Here is a 16,939-nt window from a genome sequence, read left to right as displayed (position 1 = left end):
TGGAGGGGTAAATGCAAAACTGTAAAAGAAGAAGAGGAAGGGTGAATTCACAGCCATGCACATGGGTACACTTGCATAGTGTACGTACAGGAACACACACACACACACACATAAACTCCACACATATTCATACCTATACATATCATGACACACATTCACACATGCAAACTATAAGACACATACACACAAACTGTGACATGTACAGCTATATATACACAAGCAGACACATACACACATATAAAAACTATGACTCATGCACATACGTAGCCAAGCTGTGACACATACAAACATACATACGCAAACTGACACATACAGTCACATATACCAACTGTGACACACTTTCACGTAGACATACGAAGTGTGACGTACATGCACATACATAGATAAAAAAGCTGTGACACACACACACACACACACACACTATATATATATATATATATATATATATTATATATTAATATTATCCTGTGTTCTTTTTAACCAAAAGTTAGGTGCTTCTATCAAGAGATAATACAAGGTACGTAAAGAGAAAGGGTAAGCGAGTGGTAAGAGGGGTGGGAAGTTAATGTTCTATATCCGGCACTGATGAAATCTATAAAAGTGACACTGCTAATATCAGACTTCTATCTCCTTACAGACATTATTTTATTGAACACTTATTACAGGCCTGATAGAAGGAAACCTATTATAGCCCCCTCCGGACGCCTCAATGATTAACCCCGGAATATGTGAGCAGTTACCTCTACAATCCTCATCCATATATAACTTTAGCTGGAGACAGAAAACTCATGGACAACATCACCTTATCTTTCCTTAGGGGGGAAAATTGACAACTGCACAGAAGCAAAAACCCCTCCTGTCCACTTTCCAGGCTGTGGGATAATAAAATCCAGCGTTATCTTCCCAGTGACATCACTTTGTACATTGTTTGCTTAGTGTCAGTGATAGCGATGAAAGTTTTCCCTAGATTAAGGCTCCAGCTCATTACTGCCAGCTGTTTGCTCACATGAAGGCAACAGGCAGGGACGTTCTCCATGACCAGACATAGCAGAGGCCATGAATGTCTAGAATTCCCAGTGAGAACACAGGAATGGGGGGGGAGAACTTAGAAGTAATAGGACATTGACTCCGGTCACTCATGGCCTGGGGGGTAAACTGGCTGAAAAGTTAATTATGAACTCTCCTGTAGGTTAATCATTGGATGTTCTAACAGAATATTCAGTAAATTGAATATTCTAAAAATGTGAAAAGAAACTTTTTAGCCCTTGAAAACAGGGGGAGAGAAGGGGGGGGGGGCTTTGATTCTATGAGTATGGGGTGATCTGACTGTGAGTCATACTGTTCTATAGTGATAAAAGTGATAGGATGTGGGAAAAGTGTCTGCTCTGAATGGGGACAGAAAATAGTTACTCCATAGGGGTCTCAGTGCCTGACTACTTACTGAACACCGTATTGGCTTAAAGGCATATTACGGAGAATTGTTTTTCAAATTGACACAGTTAAATAGAAAAGAAAAAAATATACTCACCCTCCACACTCCCTCTGTGTCTTGGTGTCGTCCATGCTGCGAGCATTTCCGTGCATCGCTGTGGGCACAAGGACCTTACCATTTAACAACTGCAGCCACTGATTGGCTGAGTGAGAAGGTCCTTGTGCCAACATGGATACAAGGAATTGCTGCACAGTGGGAATCAAAATGTATAAGCTGTGGCAGCAGACAGAGGAGGGTGAGTACATTTTTTTTTTTAACTGAACCCCATATACAGTTAAAAACAAAAAACAAACTTCACACTGTCCTTTTAAAGGGAACTGGTTAGCATGGGAATAATGTACAGTCTACTGGCAGGTTAATTTATAGTTTTGTGGGAAAAGATTCCGTATTAGTTGTATTTTATTTATTGAAATCCCAGCTTATTCTATATTTAGGAGTCCAATGGGAGGTCCTAATAAGTGACTGACAGTCTCCCCTGTATAAGTGTTCTGTCAGTTACTCATTAGAATCTCCCCTGGACTCCTAAATTTAAAGGGGTTGTCCAGGATTAGAAAAAGCAGAGCTACTTTCTTACCAAAACAACGCCACCCCCTGTTGTGGCATTGTAATACCTCTCCATTTACTTTAATAGAACTGAGCTGCAAAACCCACATCCAAACTGAAAACAAGAGTGGTGCTGTTTTTGGATGAAAGCTGCCATGTTTTTTTAAAGGGTTTGTTCACCAAAAAACATTTCTTCAAATATACTGGTGCCAGAGATTTGTAATTTATTTCTATTAAAAAAAAAAAAATCTCAAGTCTTCCAGTACTTATGAGCTGCTGTATGTTCAGCAGGAAGTGGTGTATTTTCGCCAGTCTTACACAGTGCTCTCTGCTGCCACCTCTGTCCATATCAGGAACTATCCAGAGCAGCAGCAAATCCCCATAGAAAACCTCTCCTGCTCTGCAAATTGGAAAGAATACACCACTTCCTGCAGGACATACAGTAGCCGATAAGTACTGGAAGACTTGAGATTTTTTTTTTTTTAAGTAGAAGTAAATTACAAATCTCTGTCACTTCTGCCACCAGTTGAACTGAAAGGAAAAAAAAAATGGTGAACAACCCCTTTAAGTCTCAATATTTCCATTTCCTGTATAAAATTATATAGATAACCAAGCTAATATATCAATCTGCTCTATAACATGCTGCCTGGAGATCAGATTACATGTTCAATACGACAGGTTCCCTTTAAGCAATACTATGGTGTAAGAAAGCAGTCATTGCAGTAGTTATCTGCCTAGTAATAGCTGAATGAGGCATTCTGTGCCCCCAGCCTCACTAATACAATTAGTTCTTAGGAAATTTAATTTAATGAACATCGGTTCAGTATATGAAACATCTGTCTCTGCTCCATGAAAACAACCTATATAGGTCATCACTACGTAGATACGAAACATTATATAGTAAAGAATTAACATTCAGGCTGTTTCTGCTCAAAAGTAAGTGGAAACATGAAAAGGATTTGGCCCCCAAGGACTGGGCAAGGTCTGGACCCCAGGTAAGCAATATAATGGATTAAAGGGTAAATTATATAGATTTGTAATTTACTTTTATTTAAAACATGTCAAGTCTTTCAGTACTTATCATTTGCTGTATGTCCTGCAGGAAGTGGTATATGCTTTCCAGTCTGACACAATGCTCTTTGCTGCCACCTCTGTCCATGTCAGGAACTGTCCAGAGCAGTATCAGAACCTATCCTGCTCTAGACAGTTCCTGTTTCAGACAGAGGTGGCAGCAGAGACTGGAAAGAATACGCCACTTCCTGCAGGACATACAGCAGCTGATAAGTACTGGAGGACATGAGATTTTTTAAATAAAAGTAAATTACAAATCTATATAACTTTCTGAAACCAGTTGATTTGAAAGAAAAATATTTTAATGCATTTAATGTCTATAATGTTTCATCTATGTTCCCGGAATACAACTCCTACCAGGTTCAGCCATCTATAAGTCAGTTCTACAAGTCTCCTTCCCTGGGGCCGGCCAGAAATAAACATCCCAGCCTTCATTAATACGGCTACTTTATGGGCCACGCATTTACTTTATAGCTGAGAGACTCTCACGGTGGATGATGTTCCCCCCAAACATTGGGAACTAATTAAAAAGACCCATAAAGTGCTGGATGGAATTTCCAAAAAGTGCCAAGAGCCACATGGGAGGAAGGAGGAGAGGTGCGGAGACACAGGGTCCCTGTCCTCCAGCCTGCTTACTAGTTGTAGAGCGTGCACACAACAATGAGCATCTCACTTCTGTACCGTTACACCCTTCATTTTACATTGCCATCAAGGACAAGGCTGCCGGGAGCCTTCCAAAGAGATTCTCCGCATGCAAAGTGTAGGACATTAAGCCACAGTCTGCGCTTCAAGGCTGAAGAAATGGAAACAGGCGGGTGCCAGACTGAAGCATTTCCTGAGCTGTGGCAATTGTCGGTTAAGGAAATGCTGCTTTATTGCTTTCCTGAACTGAAGAACTACACTAATGTAGCAGAGCTGAGGCGGTTTGCATTGGTTGTGCGTTGTACGCTAAACTGAAGGAGGTGTATGAGACTAGGAAAACTTTTCTGCAAAGCTATGGTGGCCGTAAGTGAGAAAATTCTATCTCTAAGGGGCCTATTCCACGTGGCGATAATTGGCCGATATCGCTCCGTGGAATAGAGAGAACAATCAGCCGATGATCGTGTCATCGGCTGATCGTTTATTTAGGTTCAAACCTAAAATCAGCGGGAACCGACCGCACATCGCTGCGTGGAATAGCGATGCGCTGTGGGCAATCGACGATCTCACAAAAACCGTACATTACCTACACATGTTGCAGGTCTTCTCCTGTGCTCCTCTTCCTCCCGATCCCGCGCGCAGCAGCTGCTTCGGAGAGGTCTGTCTGAGCTGACCGACCGCTCAGTCAATCACTGGCCAGGACCGCCGCGGCCAGTGATTGGCTGAGCGGTCTGTCAGCTCAGACAGGCCGCTCTGAAGCAGCTGCTGCGCGCGGGACCAGGAGGAAGAGGAGCGCAGGAGAAGACCTGCAACATGTGTAGGTAATGTATGGTGTTTAAACAAGGGCTGCAAGGTAACGATGTACCTGCAGCCCTCGCTAAACGATTATCTGGCTGTGTAATAGGCCCAGTAAACGAGCACCGATTTAGCAGATTGATCGGGCCCCCATCGGCCCGTGGAATAGGCCACTAAGGGTCCTTTAACACAGACAGATTTATCTGACAGATCATTGAAACCAAAAGTGAGGAATGGATTTCAAAAGAGGAGAAATCTCAATCTCTCCTTTATGACATATTTACTGCTTATAGTCTGTTCCTGGCTTTGGCTTCAAAGATCTGTCAGATAATCTGTATGTGTAAAAGGACCCTAAGACTAGGTTCACACAATGTCTTTTTTTTTGGCCGTTCGATATCCGTCTTTTTGGACATTCGTCATTTTAAGGTCAAATAACATCCGTTATTTCGCAAGCACCGGCGTCATTGCAAAACAACAAATGTTATTTGACCTCAAAATGACGGACCTACAAAAAGGCGGACAAAAACGTGTGTGTGAACCTAGCCTTAGGCTGGACAGTAAGCGGACCCACTGTAGTCAAACCACCTATAGGGACTCTCCGACCAGGAAGCATTACCTGTATAAATACACATTAGATAAGTACTGGCCAAACCCATTGACACCAGAGGAGTCTGGCTCAGGCCCTCTCCCCTCTCCCTATGGGGTATACATGTATGCTCACCCAAGCCGAACATGCATGTATACAGGAAGATCTTGAAGAGTTAGTTCATTCCTTATGCAATCTTTTTCTTTCAAATCAACTGGTGTTAGAAAGTTATATAGATTTGTAATTTACTTCTATTTAAAAATCTTCCAGTACTTATCAGCTGCTGTATGTCCTGTAGTAAGTGGTGTATTCTCTCCAGTCTCATAAAGTGCTGTCTGCTGCCACCTCTGTCCATGTTAGGAACTGTCCAGAGCAGTAGCAAAACCCCATAGAAAACCTCTCCTGGTGGACAGAGGTGGCAGCAGAGAGCACTTTGTCAGACTCAAAAGAATACACCCCTTCCTGCAGGACATACAACAGCTGATAAGTACTGGAAGACTGGAGATTTTTAAATAGAAGTAAATTGCAAATCTATATAACTTCCTGAAACCAGTTGATTAAAAAAAGGGGGAGTTTTATCAAACATGGTGTAAAGTGAAACTGGCCCCTAGCAACCAATCAGATTCCACCTTTCATTCCTCACAGACTCTTTGGAAAATGAAAGGAAGGATCTGATTGGTTGCTAGGGGCAACTGAGCCAGGTTCACATTACACCATGTTTGATAAATCTCCCCCTAAGTGAATTGCAGGCTTACACCTTAACACAATGATACTCAACCTGTGTATCTCCAGCTGTTGCAAAACTACAACTCCCATCATGCCCTGAGAGCCTTCGGCTGTCAGGGCATGATGGGAGTTGTAGTTTTGCAACAGCTGGAAAGAGACGCAGGATGGGGAAGGCTGCTCTAGTCGTCCATGGCCTAATGAAGTATGGTAACAATTATATTACTATGCAGCGCTAAACAACCTACTTCTTCCTATATTACATTATGCTAATGTATAACAAGTGGCAGGCATGCAGCGGCCTAGTAACATATCCACTCACAATTCAATCCATGTCTATTGGAGTGACGGAGGCAGATTTATTATACCTGCGAGCTGGGGATTGCCTTCCATGTAATGAAATCAGACACAACAAGACACCTGACCAGATCAATATACACAATGCATTTAATGATCCCGCTTCACGTTGAATACCAATCTAGAAATGAAGCGTCTGCTGTATGGAAACATCAGCACAACCCGAGATCTATATGTTCTGTGCAATGCATTAGACTTTCTGATTGCACGGCTAGTTAGGGCGGCTGTGTGGACTGACCTGGCCTGATCAGCATGTATGTCTGGCAGCCTTGATATATAGATCCAATGCATTTCAGGTAGATTTAAAGGGGTATACCCTTTTTTCTTTTTTCTTCAAATCAAATAGTCAGAAAGTTATATAGATTTAAAATGTACTTCTATTAAAAATTTCCAGTCTTCAGCTGCTGTATGTCCTAGAGGAAGTGATGTATTCTTTCCAGTCTGACACAGTGCCACCTTTGTCCAGAGCAGGAAGGGGTTTTCTACGGGGAGTTGATACTGCTCTGGACAGTTCCTGACATGGACAGAGGTGGCAGTGTGGCACTGTGTCATACTGAAAAGAATACACCACTTCCTGCAGGACATACAGCAGCTGATAAGATTTTTTAATAGAAATAATTTACAAATTTCTGGCACTTTCTGACACAAGTTGATTTGAAAGAATAAAAAAAAATTTCGTTGGAGTACCCCTGTAATAAAACGTCATCCATGGTCAACGCTAGACTAGACAACATAGGATTTGCACCCAGGTCCTAATACATAGGATGCCCATAAGAAAACACAGTATAAATGGCACATGATAAATAGGAGACCCTTTCGCCGATTTTGCACTGCATCCCAAAAACTTCAAGTTGCCCCCATCAAGAAATAGTAAAATGCTTCAACCTTGCAACAGGCAGGCGGATTGTAACATAGTGTTAGTTATTCCATTGCCTAGTGTCAGCAAATCCGATATGTTATAGGATATATATATATATATATATATATATATATATATATATATAGTCTAGGAACAGAGTAGGCACTGAACAACCTGCACTCCCCTGAATGGAACTGGAGCGCATCTGCCCAAGCTTTAGGTCTACCTGACACTTAACAAAAAAAAAATAAAAAACTTTTGACATGTCAAAACTTTTGATTAGCCGGATCTGGATATTCAAGTCCCTGTTAAGCACTAGAACAAGCAGGAAGAAGCACACTTCTTTCTCTACTACAAGACTTATTACAGACTTAGGGTACTATTACACCGAACGATAATCAGCCGAATCAGCCCGATTCGCCCAATTATCGCTCCGTGTAATAAATACAACGGTCATCTTCCGATGACAGCGATCATCTGCTGATCGATGATATAGGTTAGAACCTATATTTGTTGGGCGCCGACTGCGCACCGCTACGTGTAATAGCGGTGCGCAGCCGGCGACTGATGATATACATTACCTATCCACGCTCTAGGGCTGCTCCTGTGGTCCGCTTCTCCCCGCTCTAGCTTCAGAGTGGCCTGTCAGCTGACAGGCCTCTCAGCCAATCAAAGGCCATGGCCGTCCCATCCTGTAATTGGCTGAGTGGCCGGTCAGCTGACAGGCCGCTCTGAAGCTAGAGCGTGTGGGACCTGGGGAGAAGCGGACCACAGGAGCAGCCCTGGAGCGTGGATAGGTAAAGTATATAGTTTAAGCAAGGGCTGCAAGGACATTGGTAACAATGTCCCTGCAGCCCTTGTTAAACGATTATCGGGCCGTGTAATAGGCCCAGTAAACGAGCGCCGATCTGCTAGATCGGTGCTCGTTTACAGGTATTATCGGGCCCCCATAGGCCCGTGTAATACCACCCTTACTACAAGTCCTACAGACTTACATTAAGGGTATATGTCAGCCATTTGCATAGAGCTAGGGAGAGAATTGGTGTATATAGAGATTGGTGGCCTGAACAAAATTTTTGATGTCAAAAGTTTCTTACATTGACAGTGCCCATTTAAAGTGATTATCCTGGATTAGAAAAACAGCTTTTCATCTCACAACACCACCACCCCCTGTCCTTAGGTTAAGCGTGGTATTACAACTCCAACTGCAATACCACATACAAACTGAGGCCAAGAATGGCGCTGTTTCCATAAGAAAGTAGCTATTTTATTTTAATCCTGGAAACCTCTTTAATATACAGTATATCTCCATAACATGCGGCTCTTGGCCTGTTGCAAAACTACAACTCTCAGCATGTCTTGACAACCACAGGCATAAAGTAAACCAGATAAGATTTGATTTCACAACTTGGTGTATTCTTAGACCTTCTAGTGTAAGTTTACACAGTCTAAGTATTAGATAGTAGTAGTAAGTCTGCCTCTACGTAACACCAAAGAAACTTTTTTTTCCCATACTTATATCATTGAAGACCAAAGAAACTTTTGTCAGTTTAAATGGCCATATGATTTAGAGGAAAAGCAAGCAATATGTAGCAGATAATAATAATACGATAAAAAAACGATAACCTAACCTATAAACCCAGAACAAATCATCTGACATGGCTTTCAGTTGTCTCCAACCGATCAATCAAGAAGTTCTCAAAGCCGCCAGTTCTTTCCATCCACCAGCAGATGGCGCCCAAGACTACACAGACTCCATTCCACTTACTTGCATTCTCTGTCTTCCAAGTCAAAGTGAGGGTTGAAGTTGATAAGAATCCTCTGGTCCTTTTTGGGGTTTTTTATCTTTAATATCCATTCACATTTCTGGGACGGGGTATAAGAATTCGGATATCCGGGGGAGACGACGTAACCAGGTTCCTCGACGGATATAGTCCCACCGCATTTCTCTGCAAGAAGAGAAACATCAGAACTGTCACTTGATAGATCTGTGTAATTGGATCCCTAATTGGTTCTATTTTTTTTAGCTCCAATTTCCAATTTTTTTTTTTGTCTGGGGAAAAATTATTTAAATGTTAATGCTGTAAAAATGTCAACGAAATAGCAGCGGGCCTTCTCGGGGCGGACGGGAGAGCGACTCTAGTTTAATTGGAACCTGTGATGGAAATTAACAGGCACTAGGATATAATAAGGATTCATTCCCTAAAATAAGATCTCGCTCTGCCCTCTGCAGTGAACGAGTCTCCGGGGCCCCTCCACAGTCTGGATTATTGTAGAGCTGCTGTAATCTCATTAGAGAACATGCTTTAAGTGGCTAGGCACTAAAAAGATGCCGGCTGCCCCCCCTGCACTGATAAACCCTTTTGCTGGGTCATTTACCATCCCTATCTGTTTAAGCTGGGAGCAGCCTCATCCTTTGTCTCATCATTACCCCCACCAATGTGAAGCTATGTGAGAAGACCTTCAGTAGTTTGATTCAAGACCAGACCAGACACTAGACACTTCTTTATCTTACCCCACAGAGTTAAGTACTGGAGATCAAAGCAGCAGATTTCTCCAGACGGCAAACTGTCAGCTTCAAATATTTCAAACATTTAAAGGGGTTGTCCGGCGAATACCTTTGTGTTTCAAATCAACTGGTTTCAGAAAGTTATATAAATTTGTAATTTACTTCTATTTAAAAATCTCCAATCTTCAAGTACATATCAGCTGCTGTATGCTCTGCAGTAAGTGGTGTAGTCTTTTCAGTCTGACACAGTACTCTCTGCTGCCACCTCTGTCCAAGAGCAGTAGCAAATCCCCATAGAAAACCTCTACTGCTCTGGACAGTTTCTGTCTTGAACACAGAGCACTGTGTAAGACTGGAAAGAGGACATACAGCAGCTGATAAGTACTGGAAGACTTGAGATTTTTAAATAGAAGTAAATTACAGATGTCGGCCGGGTTCACACTACGTAAAAAAAACACGGCCGTATTTCATAACAACGGGCGTAGTTGCGCAAACAATGGCCGTTATTTGTGATGTTTGCGCAACTACGCCCGTTGTTATAAAATACGGCCATGTTTTTTTTACGTAGTGTGAACATAGCCATATATAACTTTCTGAAACAAATTGATTTGAAGGAAAAAGATATTTTGCTGGATAACCCCTTTAAATCTAAATTCAAACATTCTAGAGGGGAATGAGGTGGAATGCATGGACTCTCTTATCTCTCCGGTCCATTATGTTGGCCATAGATGGAATGATTGTTATGGAGGGCACCATCTTAGAACCTATAGACTACGATACTACAACTCCCAGCATGCTGTGACAAACTACAGCTATGGCGTATGTTGAACAAAGGCTTACACTCTTCTGGAAGAAACTCAATTGCATCTACCATGGGTTAAGACATATACAGTATATAGCAGGGGTAAGGAACCTTGGCTTTCCAGCTTTGCAAAACTACAACTCCCATCATGCCTGGACAGCCAAAGCTAAAGCTTTGGCTGTCCAGGCATGATGGGGGTTGTAGTTTTGCAACAGCTGGAGAGTCAAGGTTCCCTACCCCTGGTATATAGGTATCTACAGTGTTCCCCAGTCTATAGCTTTCCAGCTGTTGCAAAACTACAAGTCTCAGCATGCCAAGAGGAATTTTGATGGAAAATCTTTAAGTTAATTTGATTGGGAGTTGCCCTATAGTTTTCCATAACCAGGGTGCCCCAAAGTAACAATGCCAACTCCTATGGGCACTTTTCATCATCTACTGAAACTCTATCCCAGGGGTAGGGAACCTTGGCTCTCCAGCTGTGGCAAAACTACAACTCACATCATGCCTGGACAGCCAAAGCTTTAGCTTGATGGGAGTTGTAGTTTTGCCACAGCTGGGGAGCCAAGGTTCCCTACCCCTGCTCTATACAATGAAACCTCAACTATATCTTTGGGATGACCAACCTTACATTTTAATATATTAGGTAGCGTTCAAGGTAATTTTGGGTGGGCTTTAAAAAAAAAAAAAAATCTTTAGGGTGCGTTCACACCTACAGGATCCGCAGCAGATCCACAGCAGATTTGATGGTGCAGATTTGATGCTGTGTTCAGTTATTTAAATGAAATCTGCTGCAGATCTGCTGCGGATCCGGTAAGTGTGAACGTACCCTTAATGTGTTTTACCACTAACATATTCTGCATGAGTCCGGAAGTTTTAGAGGGGTTATCCGGAATTAGAAAAACAAACAGTGCCGCTCTTGTGCTCAGGTTGCGTATGGTATTGCAGCTCAGTTCCATTAAATTGAATGGAGCCGAGTTGTAATACCTCACACCACCTGAGTGTGGCGCTGTTCTAAGCTAAAAAGAAAAAAAAATAGACCAAATAAGGACTGATGGGATGCAGAATTGTAATTGGATGGAATGCAGAATTGTCATACCACACACAACCTGAGTGTGGCGCTGTTTTAATTTACTAAAAAAAATGAGATCGTCCCTAGTAAGGACTGATGGGCTGCAGAATATGTTGGCAGGAATATTAATCCTGATTATCGTCCGACAATCCGTCCGTCTGTGGCAGTCTGTGCCGCCATATGGCTTCCAGCCTCTCCATCCTCTAGACAACAGGGATCTGTCAGCTTGTGCCTAGTGCGATTTATAGTCCAGCCATCCAGATGCATGGGCTGAAGGTAAACAGCCGGGCACCAATGAGCCGCTCACACTCCACACATTGCTTCTCTTCTTAATGATGTGGACAGTGTGTTTTTTTCCTTCTTTATCCTATCCCCTAATAGATTCCCCCGTGGAAAGGGAAATAGCATCCCTGGCTCTCAGCATGAATTTCTAAATGTACAGATTTTTATTACAGGAAAAAAACCAGGTCAATTGGAAATGAACGGAATATGCCCATGAAAAATGCATAGAGCTACCAGCATTGTGGATGCCGCTTGTCAAGAATTAAAGTGAGAAATATGAGTTTCATTAGAGTGTTTGTTAAGCAAAGTGTTCTCTGTCTGAGGGGGGTAAACTTCTAATAAACGCATAGGATGTGTAGAGGCTGGAGAGCTGACATTGTTTCCAGGCTTTGAAAGATGTCTTTCAATTTCCAGAAGGTGCGAGGAGAGAGAGAGAGAGATACATCTGCTGAGAGAGTCTCCTACTGACTGAGGATAGGACTCTGGAAGTGATAGGCTCTCATTAAAGCCTCCTCCTTATCCTAGCAAACAGTATGGCAGAGGGATCTGGCATCTGCTAGACAAGTGACATAAAGCAGCCTTGTTCCCAGTCACTTGACAGAGTCACTTCAGTCATTATTAACACAGGATCCTGGACCATCAATGATCCTTAATCTGTGACTTCTGTAAAAGGGACGTAGTAATCAGATAATCGTCTACGTATCTGGCTGTGCTCTATTTCACCATCACTGGTCATTAATAGGAGTCGCTGGTAATGGCCTTTGACCATTAGGCCTAAATATATATATAATAAGGAAATGTTAGAGACTGTGCTATCTGGATGCAGGGAGCCTCATCCACCGGCTCGGTTACTTTGCACTGTGGGTTAATGGCAGGACTGACTCCACTAAGGTCATTAAACAGTCCCTAACTGCTCCGCTCACATAATAGTGTCTGCAACTAATACGGTTTAGCAAAGTGCAGCTCTGTATCAGCTATTTCCTGGCAAGAATGTGCCCAGTCCATTATTCTCAATTTATTAAATCGCTCCTTATCCATCATGATACCAACAAGGAATAACCATGGACGATGCCGGCAAATGCGGAATCTAATGATGAGTAACTTACTAGCATTGGTAGTCACCGTTTATACCGGAATAATTCACCGTTTCCATATTGCTCTTGCTGTTTTACAAGTTGAGCTGTCATGTTCACTATACATTTCCCTCCTATGGAAAGGCTCAGAGCTTTGTATATTAATATTCTATAAAAAAAGGCTCAGTGCCGGACACTAACATAACAAGCTCTTTGTGATGCAGATTTACCTAAACTTCACAATGAACCTATCTTATATAGGGGGTGAAACCACAATATTCTTAGCTTAGCTTAGCTTAGTATATTTATATTGTATAGAAAAAGCTCAGTTGTAGGCACTAACATACCAAGCTCTTGATGTGGATTTCCCCTAAACTTTACATTGAACTCATCCCATATGTGACCCATATAGAGAGACCAAAAATAGTCAGACAATCTACACATATACCTTACTTCATATACTCACAGCTTAGTACATTGATATTGATAAAAAAAGCTCAATTCTAGGCACCAACATAACAAACTCTTCATACAGACTGCCCTGAAACTTTACCATAAACTCATTTTATATATCAACCATACAGAGTTAAGCCATAAGTCTGTCACTATACACATTGCACTCCTAATAAAGTACTCAGAGCCTAGTATATTATCATTTCACAGAAAAAGCTCAATTTTAGACACTAACAAGCCTTTGCTGCATTTGTTACCTAAACTTTACAACAGATCAATTGACTATATTGCCCACATGAAATGAAAGCATATTAGTTTGCCAATCTACACATTTCACTCCTTTTGAGCTTATTATAAAAAAAATGCAGAAAAGCAAAATTCGAGACACCAACAAGCTCTTCATGCAATTTTTACTTAAACTTTATCATAAACTCATAAGTGAAAGCATAATAGACGGATATTCTACACTGTGCTCAGTGCTTAATATATTATTATTCTACAAAAAAAGCTCAGAACTAGACACTAACATGCTCTTCATGCAATTTTTACTTAAACTTTATCATAAACTCCTAAGTGAAAGCACAATAGTCTGACGCTCTACACATTAAGATACTCAGTGCCTAGTATATAATTACTCTACAAAAAAGCTCAAAACTAGATACTAACATGCTCTTCATGCAATTTTTACTTAAACTTTATCATAAACTCCTAAGTGAAAGCACAATAGTCTGACACTCTACACATTGTACTCCTATTAAGATACTCAGTGCTTAGTATATTATTATTCTACGAAAAAAAGCTCAGAACTAGAGACTAACAAGCTCTAAAAAATTTTACCTAAACTTTCCGATACACTCATCTAGTGTAGTTATATAGCCGATACAATGTTTTAAATGCAAATCAGAACACAAATGACAAATACACCTCTAGCAGAATCCCAACATTTTCTGTTTAGTCTGAAATCCCAGGCTCGGCACTTCATCCGGAAGGGTGATGTTTATATATTATAAAGTGCCCCATGATATCAGGGTAATAGTGATAGATGAGCGTGGGAGAGCTCCACTGTGAACAGATTGTGCCATATCACTGAATGGATGGGAACATCTGGAAGACTCACCTTCCTTGGTAGCACCAGCGAAATGGATGAGCATCACCCAGCAGAAAACCAACCTGCTAGGCATCCTCAGGCTGGATTGGTAACAATACAACTGAAAATTCTCCTTGCAAATCCTATATTCCTTAGTCCAGTTCCAGGAAAAACACACACAAAAAAAAAGAAGCAGGGACAATTGTGCCTTAGTGTTTGCAGTGTCCTGTATCCTGTCATTCACTTCAGGGTTTCCTCCACCACTTCCCACACTTGGTGATGATGTCTTCTGTGTTCTGTTACCATCTCCAAACAGCAAGAAGAAAAATACAAGCTCCTCCTTAAAGCCACTTTGGGAACTGATAAGGAAACCAAACGACTCCTTGCTTTCCTGGAGAAATGAGGAAGGAAGGACAAAAATATGATTAATGAGCAGCTGCAGAGCCACCACCAGAGCCCTGACAGGAGTAGCCAGGCTAATGACTTGTCTCCTTTACATGGATAGCCCTGGGAGCTCTTTCAGCCACTGTGTGCAAGCAGCATCTGGGCAGGCTCCAGTCTCAGGTCCTTTTGTTATATAGAGGGTCTTACTGGGTTGGGACTGGCAGCTGAGCCAGCATCAAGTCATACACACAGTGCCAAGGAGTATGTCCCTGCCCCAACCATGCAATTCCTAGCTCCTTGCACCTGGAACAGGTCTATTCACCCTCCCTCTCCAAGCCTTTCAGTATCTCCAAGGATGACTGACCACAGCTTGTAGAAAGCCTCAAAAAATAAAAAGGAACTTATCCACCCAACTGTTTAGAGAAACCCCAGAGGTTATAGAGAGCAGCCCCTGTGCCAGGTAAACCCAAGTGAAACTGACAAGGCATGACCTGCCCATCTGCATCAGGTAACAAGCTCTGTAATTAAAGGCAGCTTCCCAGCTTCTCCATTATACAAGCCAGTGCTTCTTCTAACCCCAAGGTGCACCTAGTCCAAGTGCAAAAGCCCAGCATTAAATCTAATGAAGAAGATAGACAGGAGAAGAGACTGGTGGTGGGCACATCTGGAGCTCTTGGTCCATGCCACTCAACCCTGAGCACAGATCTGTCAGCAAGGATTATACAGACTCAAGAAGCTGCTGAGTGTCACCAGTAGCAGATGACAAGTGCTAAGTTTGGGTATAGCTGATGCCCTTTACGCATGGTAAGCTTATGCCATAGCAACAAAAAAATAATAATAAAAAATAGCCTTGCTCCAGGTCATGCATTCTGTACATGTGTATTACACGATGGAGTGTGGATAGCAAACTGCCATGCATCTACTTTAATACATGAACATAGACATAAATGCAGTTTACCTTCAGCTGATGCACTGTTCCCCCTTTATGGTGAAGAATATGCCATGGCAGGGTTAGTACAAATCTAAGGGTGAGTGTCCTTGTTGAGGTATAGAGCAGGCTGCTGTGTGTTTTTGTGGTGGTTGTACATGCAGCTCCTTGGAAGGATTTGTAAGATCACAGTTTCTCAGCACAGAAGGCATGGGAGGAATAGGAGCAGGCAGAGAGAGAGAGAGCTGACAGACTCCCAGTCAGAGCCTCTCTGAAGAACAAGCTAGTGCTATCAGCTAGGAGGGTATGGTGTGCAACCCAGCAAGGAGGAGGAGGAGGCTGGAGGAGGAGGATGATCACAGGGGAGGAGGGAAGGACCTTCTTTTATGATGACTGTGCAGATCAGTCACTTCTTCACAGCTCTTTCAGTGTTTGGAGGTAGAGGCTTGTTACACAGTAACTCCAATGTAAGATGAGGTGAGGTGTAACTATAGGTAAAGCTGCTGTTTGTTGATTGGAATCAGTGTGCCATCTGGAAAGGAAAGAGTTAAAAGAACATGGAACTTTTGTCACTGTGAGATTTTAACACTTTCCTCTCCAGAGAGCACAACCCACAAGAGAACAGTGGCTGCTGGCATGTCACCGCCTGGAGGGCAAACTGTTTACTTAGTAGCCAAACTGATTGACTTAAGAAAACAAAAAGGATTTGGAAAGAACTAAAAGAGTCTGCACCCCAGGGGGGATCTGGGGAGAGAGCAGCAGGACACAGGAGCAGAGAGCACTGAGAAGTGACAACATACATCTACTGCTGGGGGATATGGATGATGCAACCAGTCACCAACAGGGGGCAGACTTGTGCTCCAAATAAACCCCATTCATCTCATCCCCACAACTGGAAATATAGGAGAAGTGAATCCTGTGTAGGGAACATTAATCTGCATATACATTACGGGAAATAGCGGTAAAGAGTGCGCTGTCCTCAAATGGTCTGTGTCAGCGATGCTAAACAGGTGGATGAGTGGTATTGGTATCTTGTTCTATTTATTTATTATTATTATTATTATTATTATTATTATTATTTACAATAATATTTACAAAACAGACCCACGTAGTCTAAACAATGACTGTTCTGGTGACTGTTACATTGTTTCCCATTCTGGTGACTGTTACATTGTTTCCCATTCTGGTGACTGTTACATTGTTTCAGTGTTACTATTGTTACGGTGTTACCAGAATACGTCTGAACAGTGAGGCTGCATTTACATGTTCTGTGAAGTTGTCCGTGCC

At 42.2% G+C, this 16,939-nt stretch overlaps 1 protein-coding gene across 1 annotated transcript in view; it reads right to left on the bottom strand.

Annotated features, from left to right (window-relative positions):
* NRP1 (neuropilin 1) overlaps positions 1-15,913 on the bottom strand; it is a 147,699-nt gene extending 131,786 nt beyond the window's left edge. Inside the window, 3 exon segments of the mRNA XM_069958963.1 lie at positions 8,834-9,014; positions 14,371-14,731; positions 15,683-15,913. Of these exon segments, the coding sequence (XP_069815064.1) occupies positions 8,834-9,014; positions 14,371-14,434 (245 nt within the window). The 5' untranslated portion in view covers positions 14,435-14,731; positions 15,683-15,913.
* Between the last annotated feature and the right edge of the window lie 1,026 nt (positions 15,914-16,939).

The sequence above is a fragment of the Dendropsophus ebraccatus genome, chromosome 2 (genome assembly GCF_027789765.1).
Source record: "Dendropsophus ebraccatus isolate aDenEbr1 chromosome 2, aDenEbr1.pat, whole genome shotgun sequence".
Taxonomy (NCBI): domain Eukaryota; kingdom Metazoa; phylum Chordata; class Amphibia; order Anura; family Hylidae; genus Dendropsophus; species Dendropsophus ebraccatus.
Note: the sequence above shows the minus strand (reverse complement) of the source record. Positions and strands in the feature narration are given on the sequence as shown.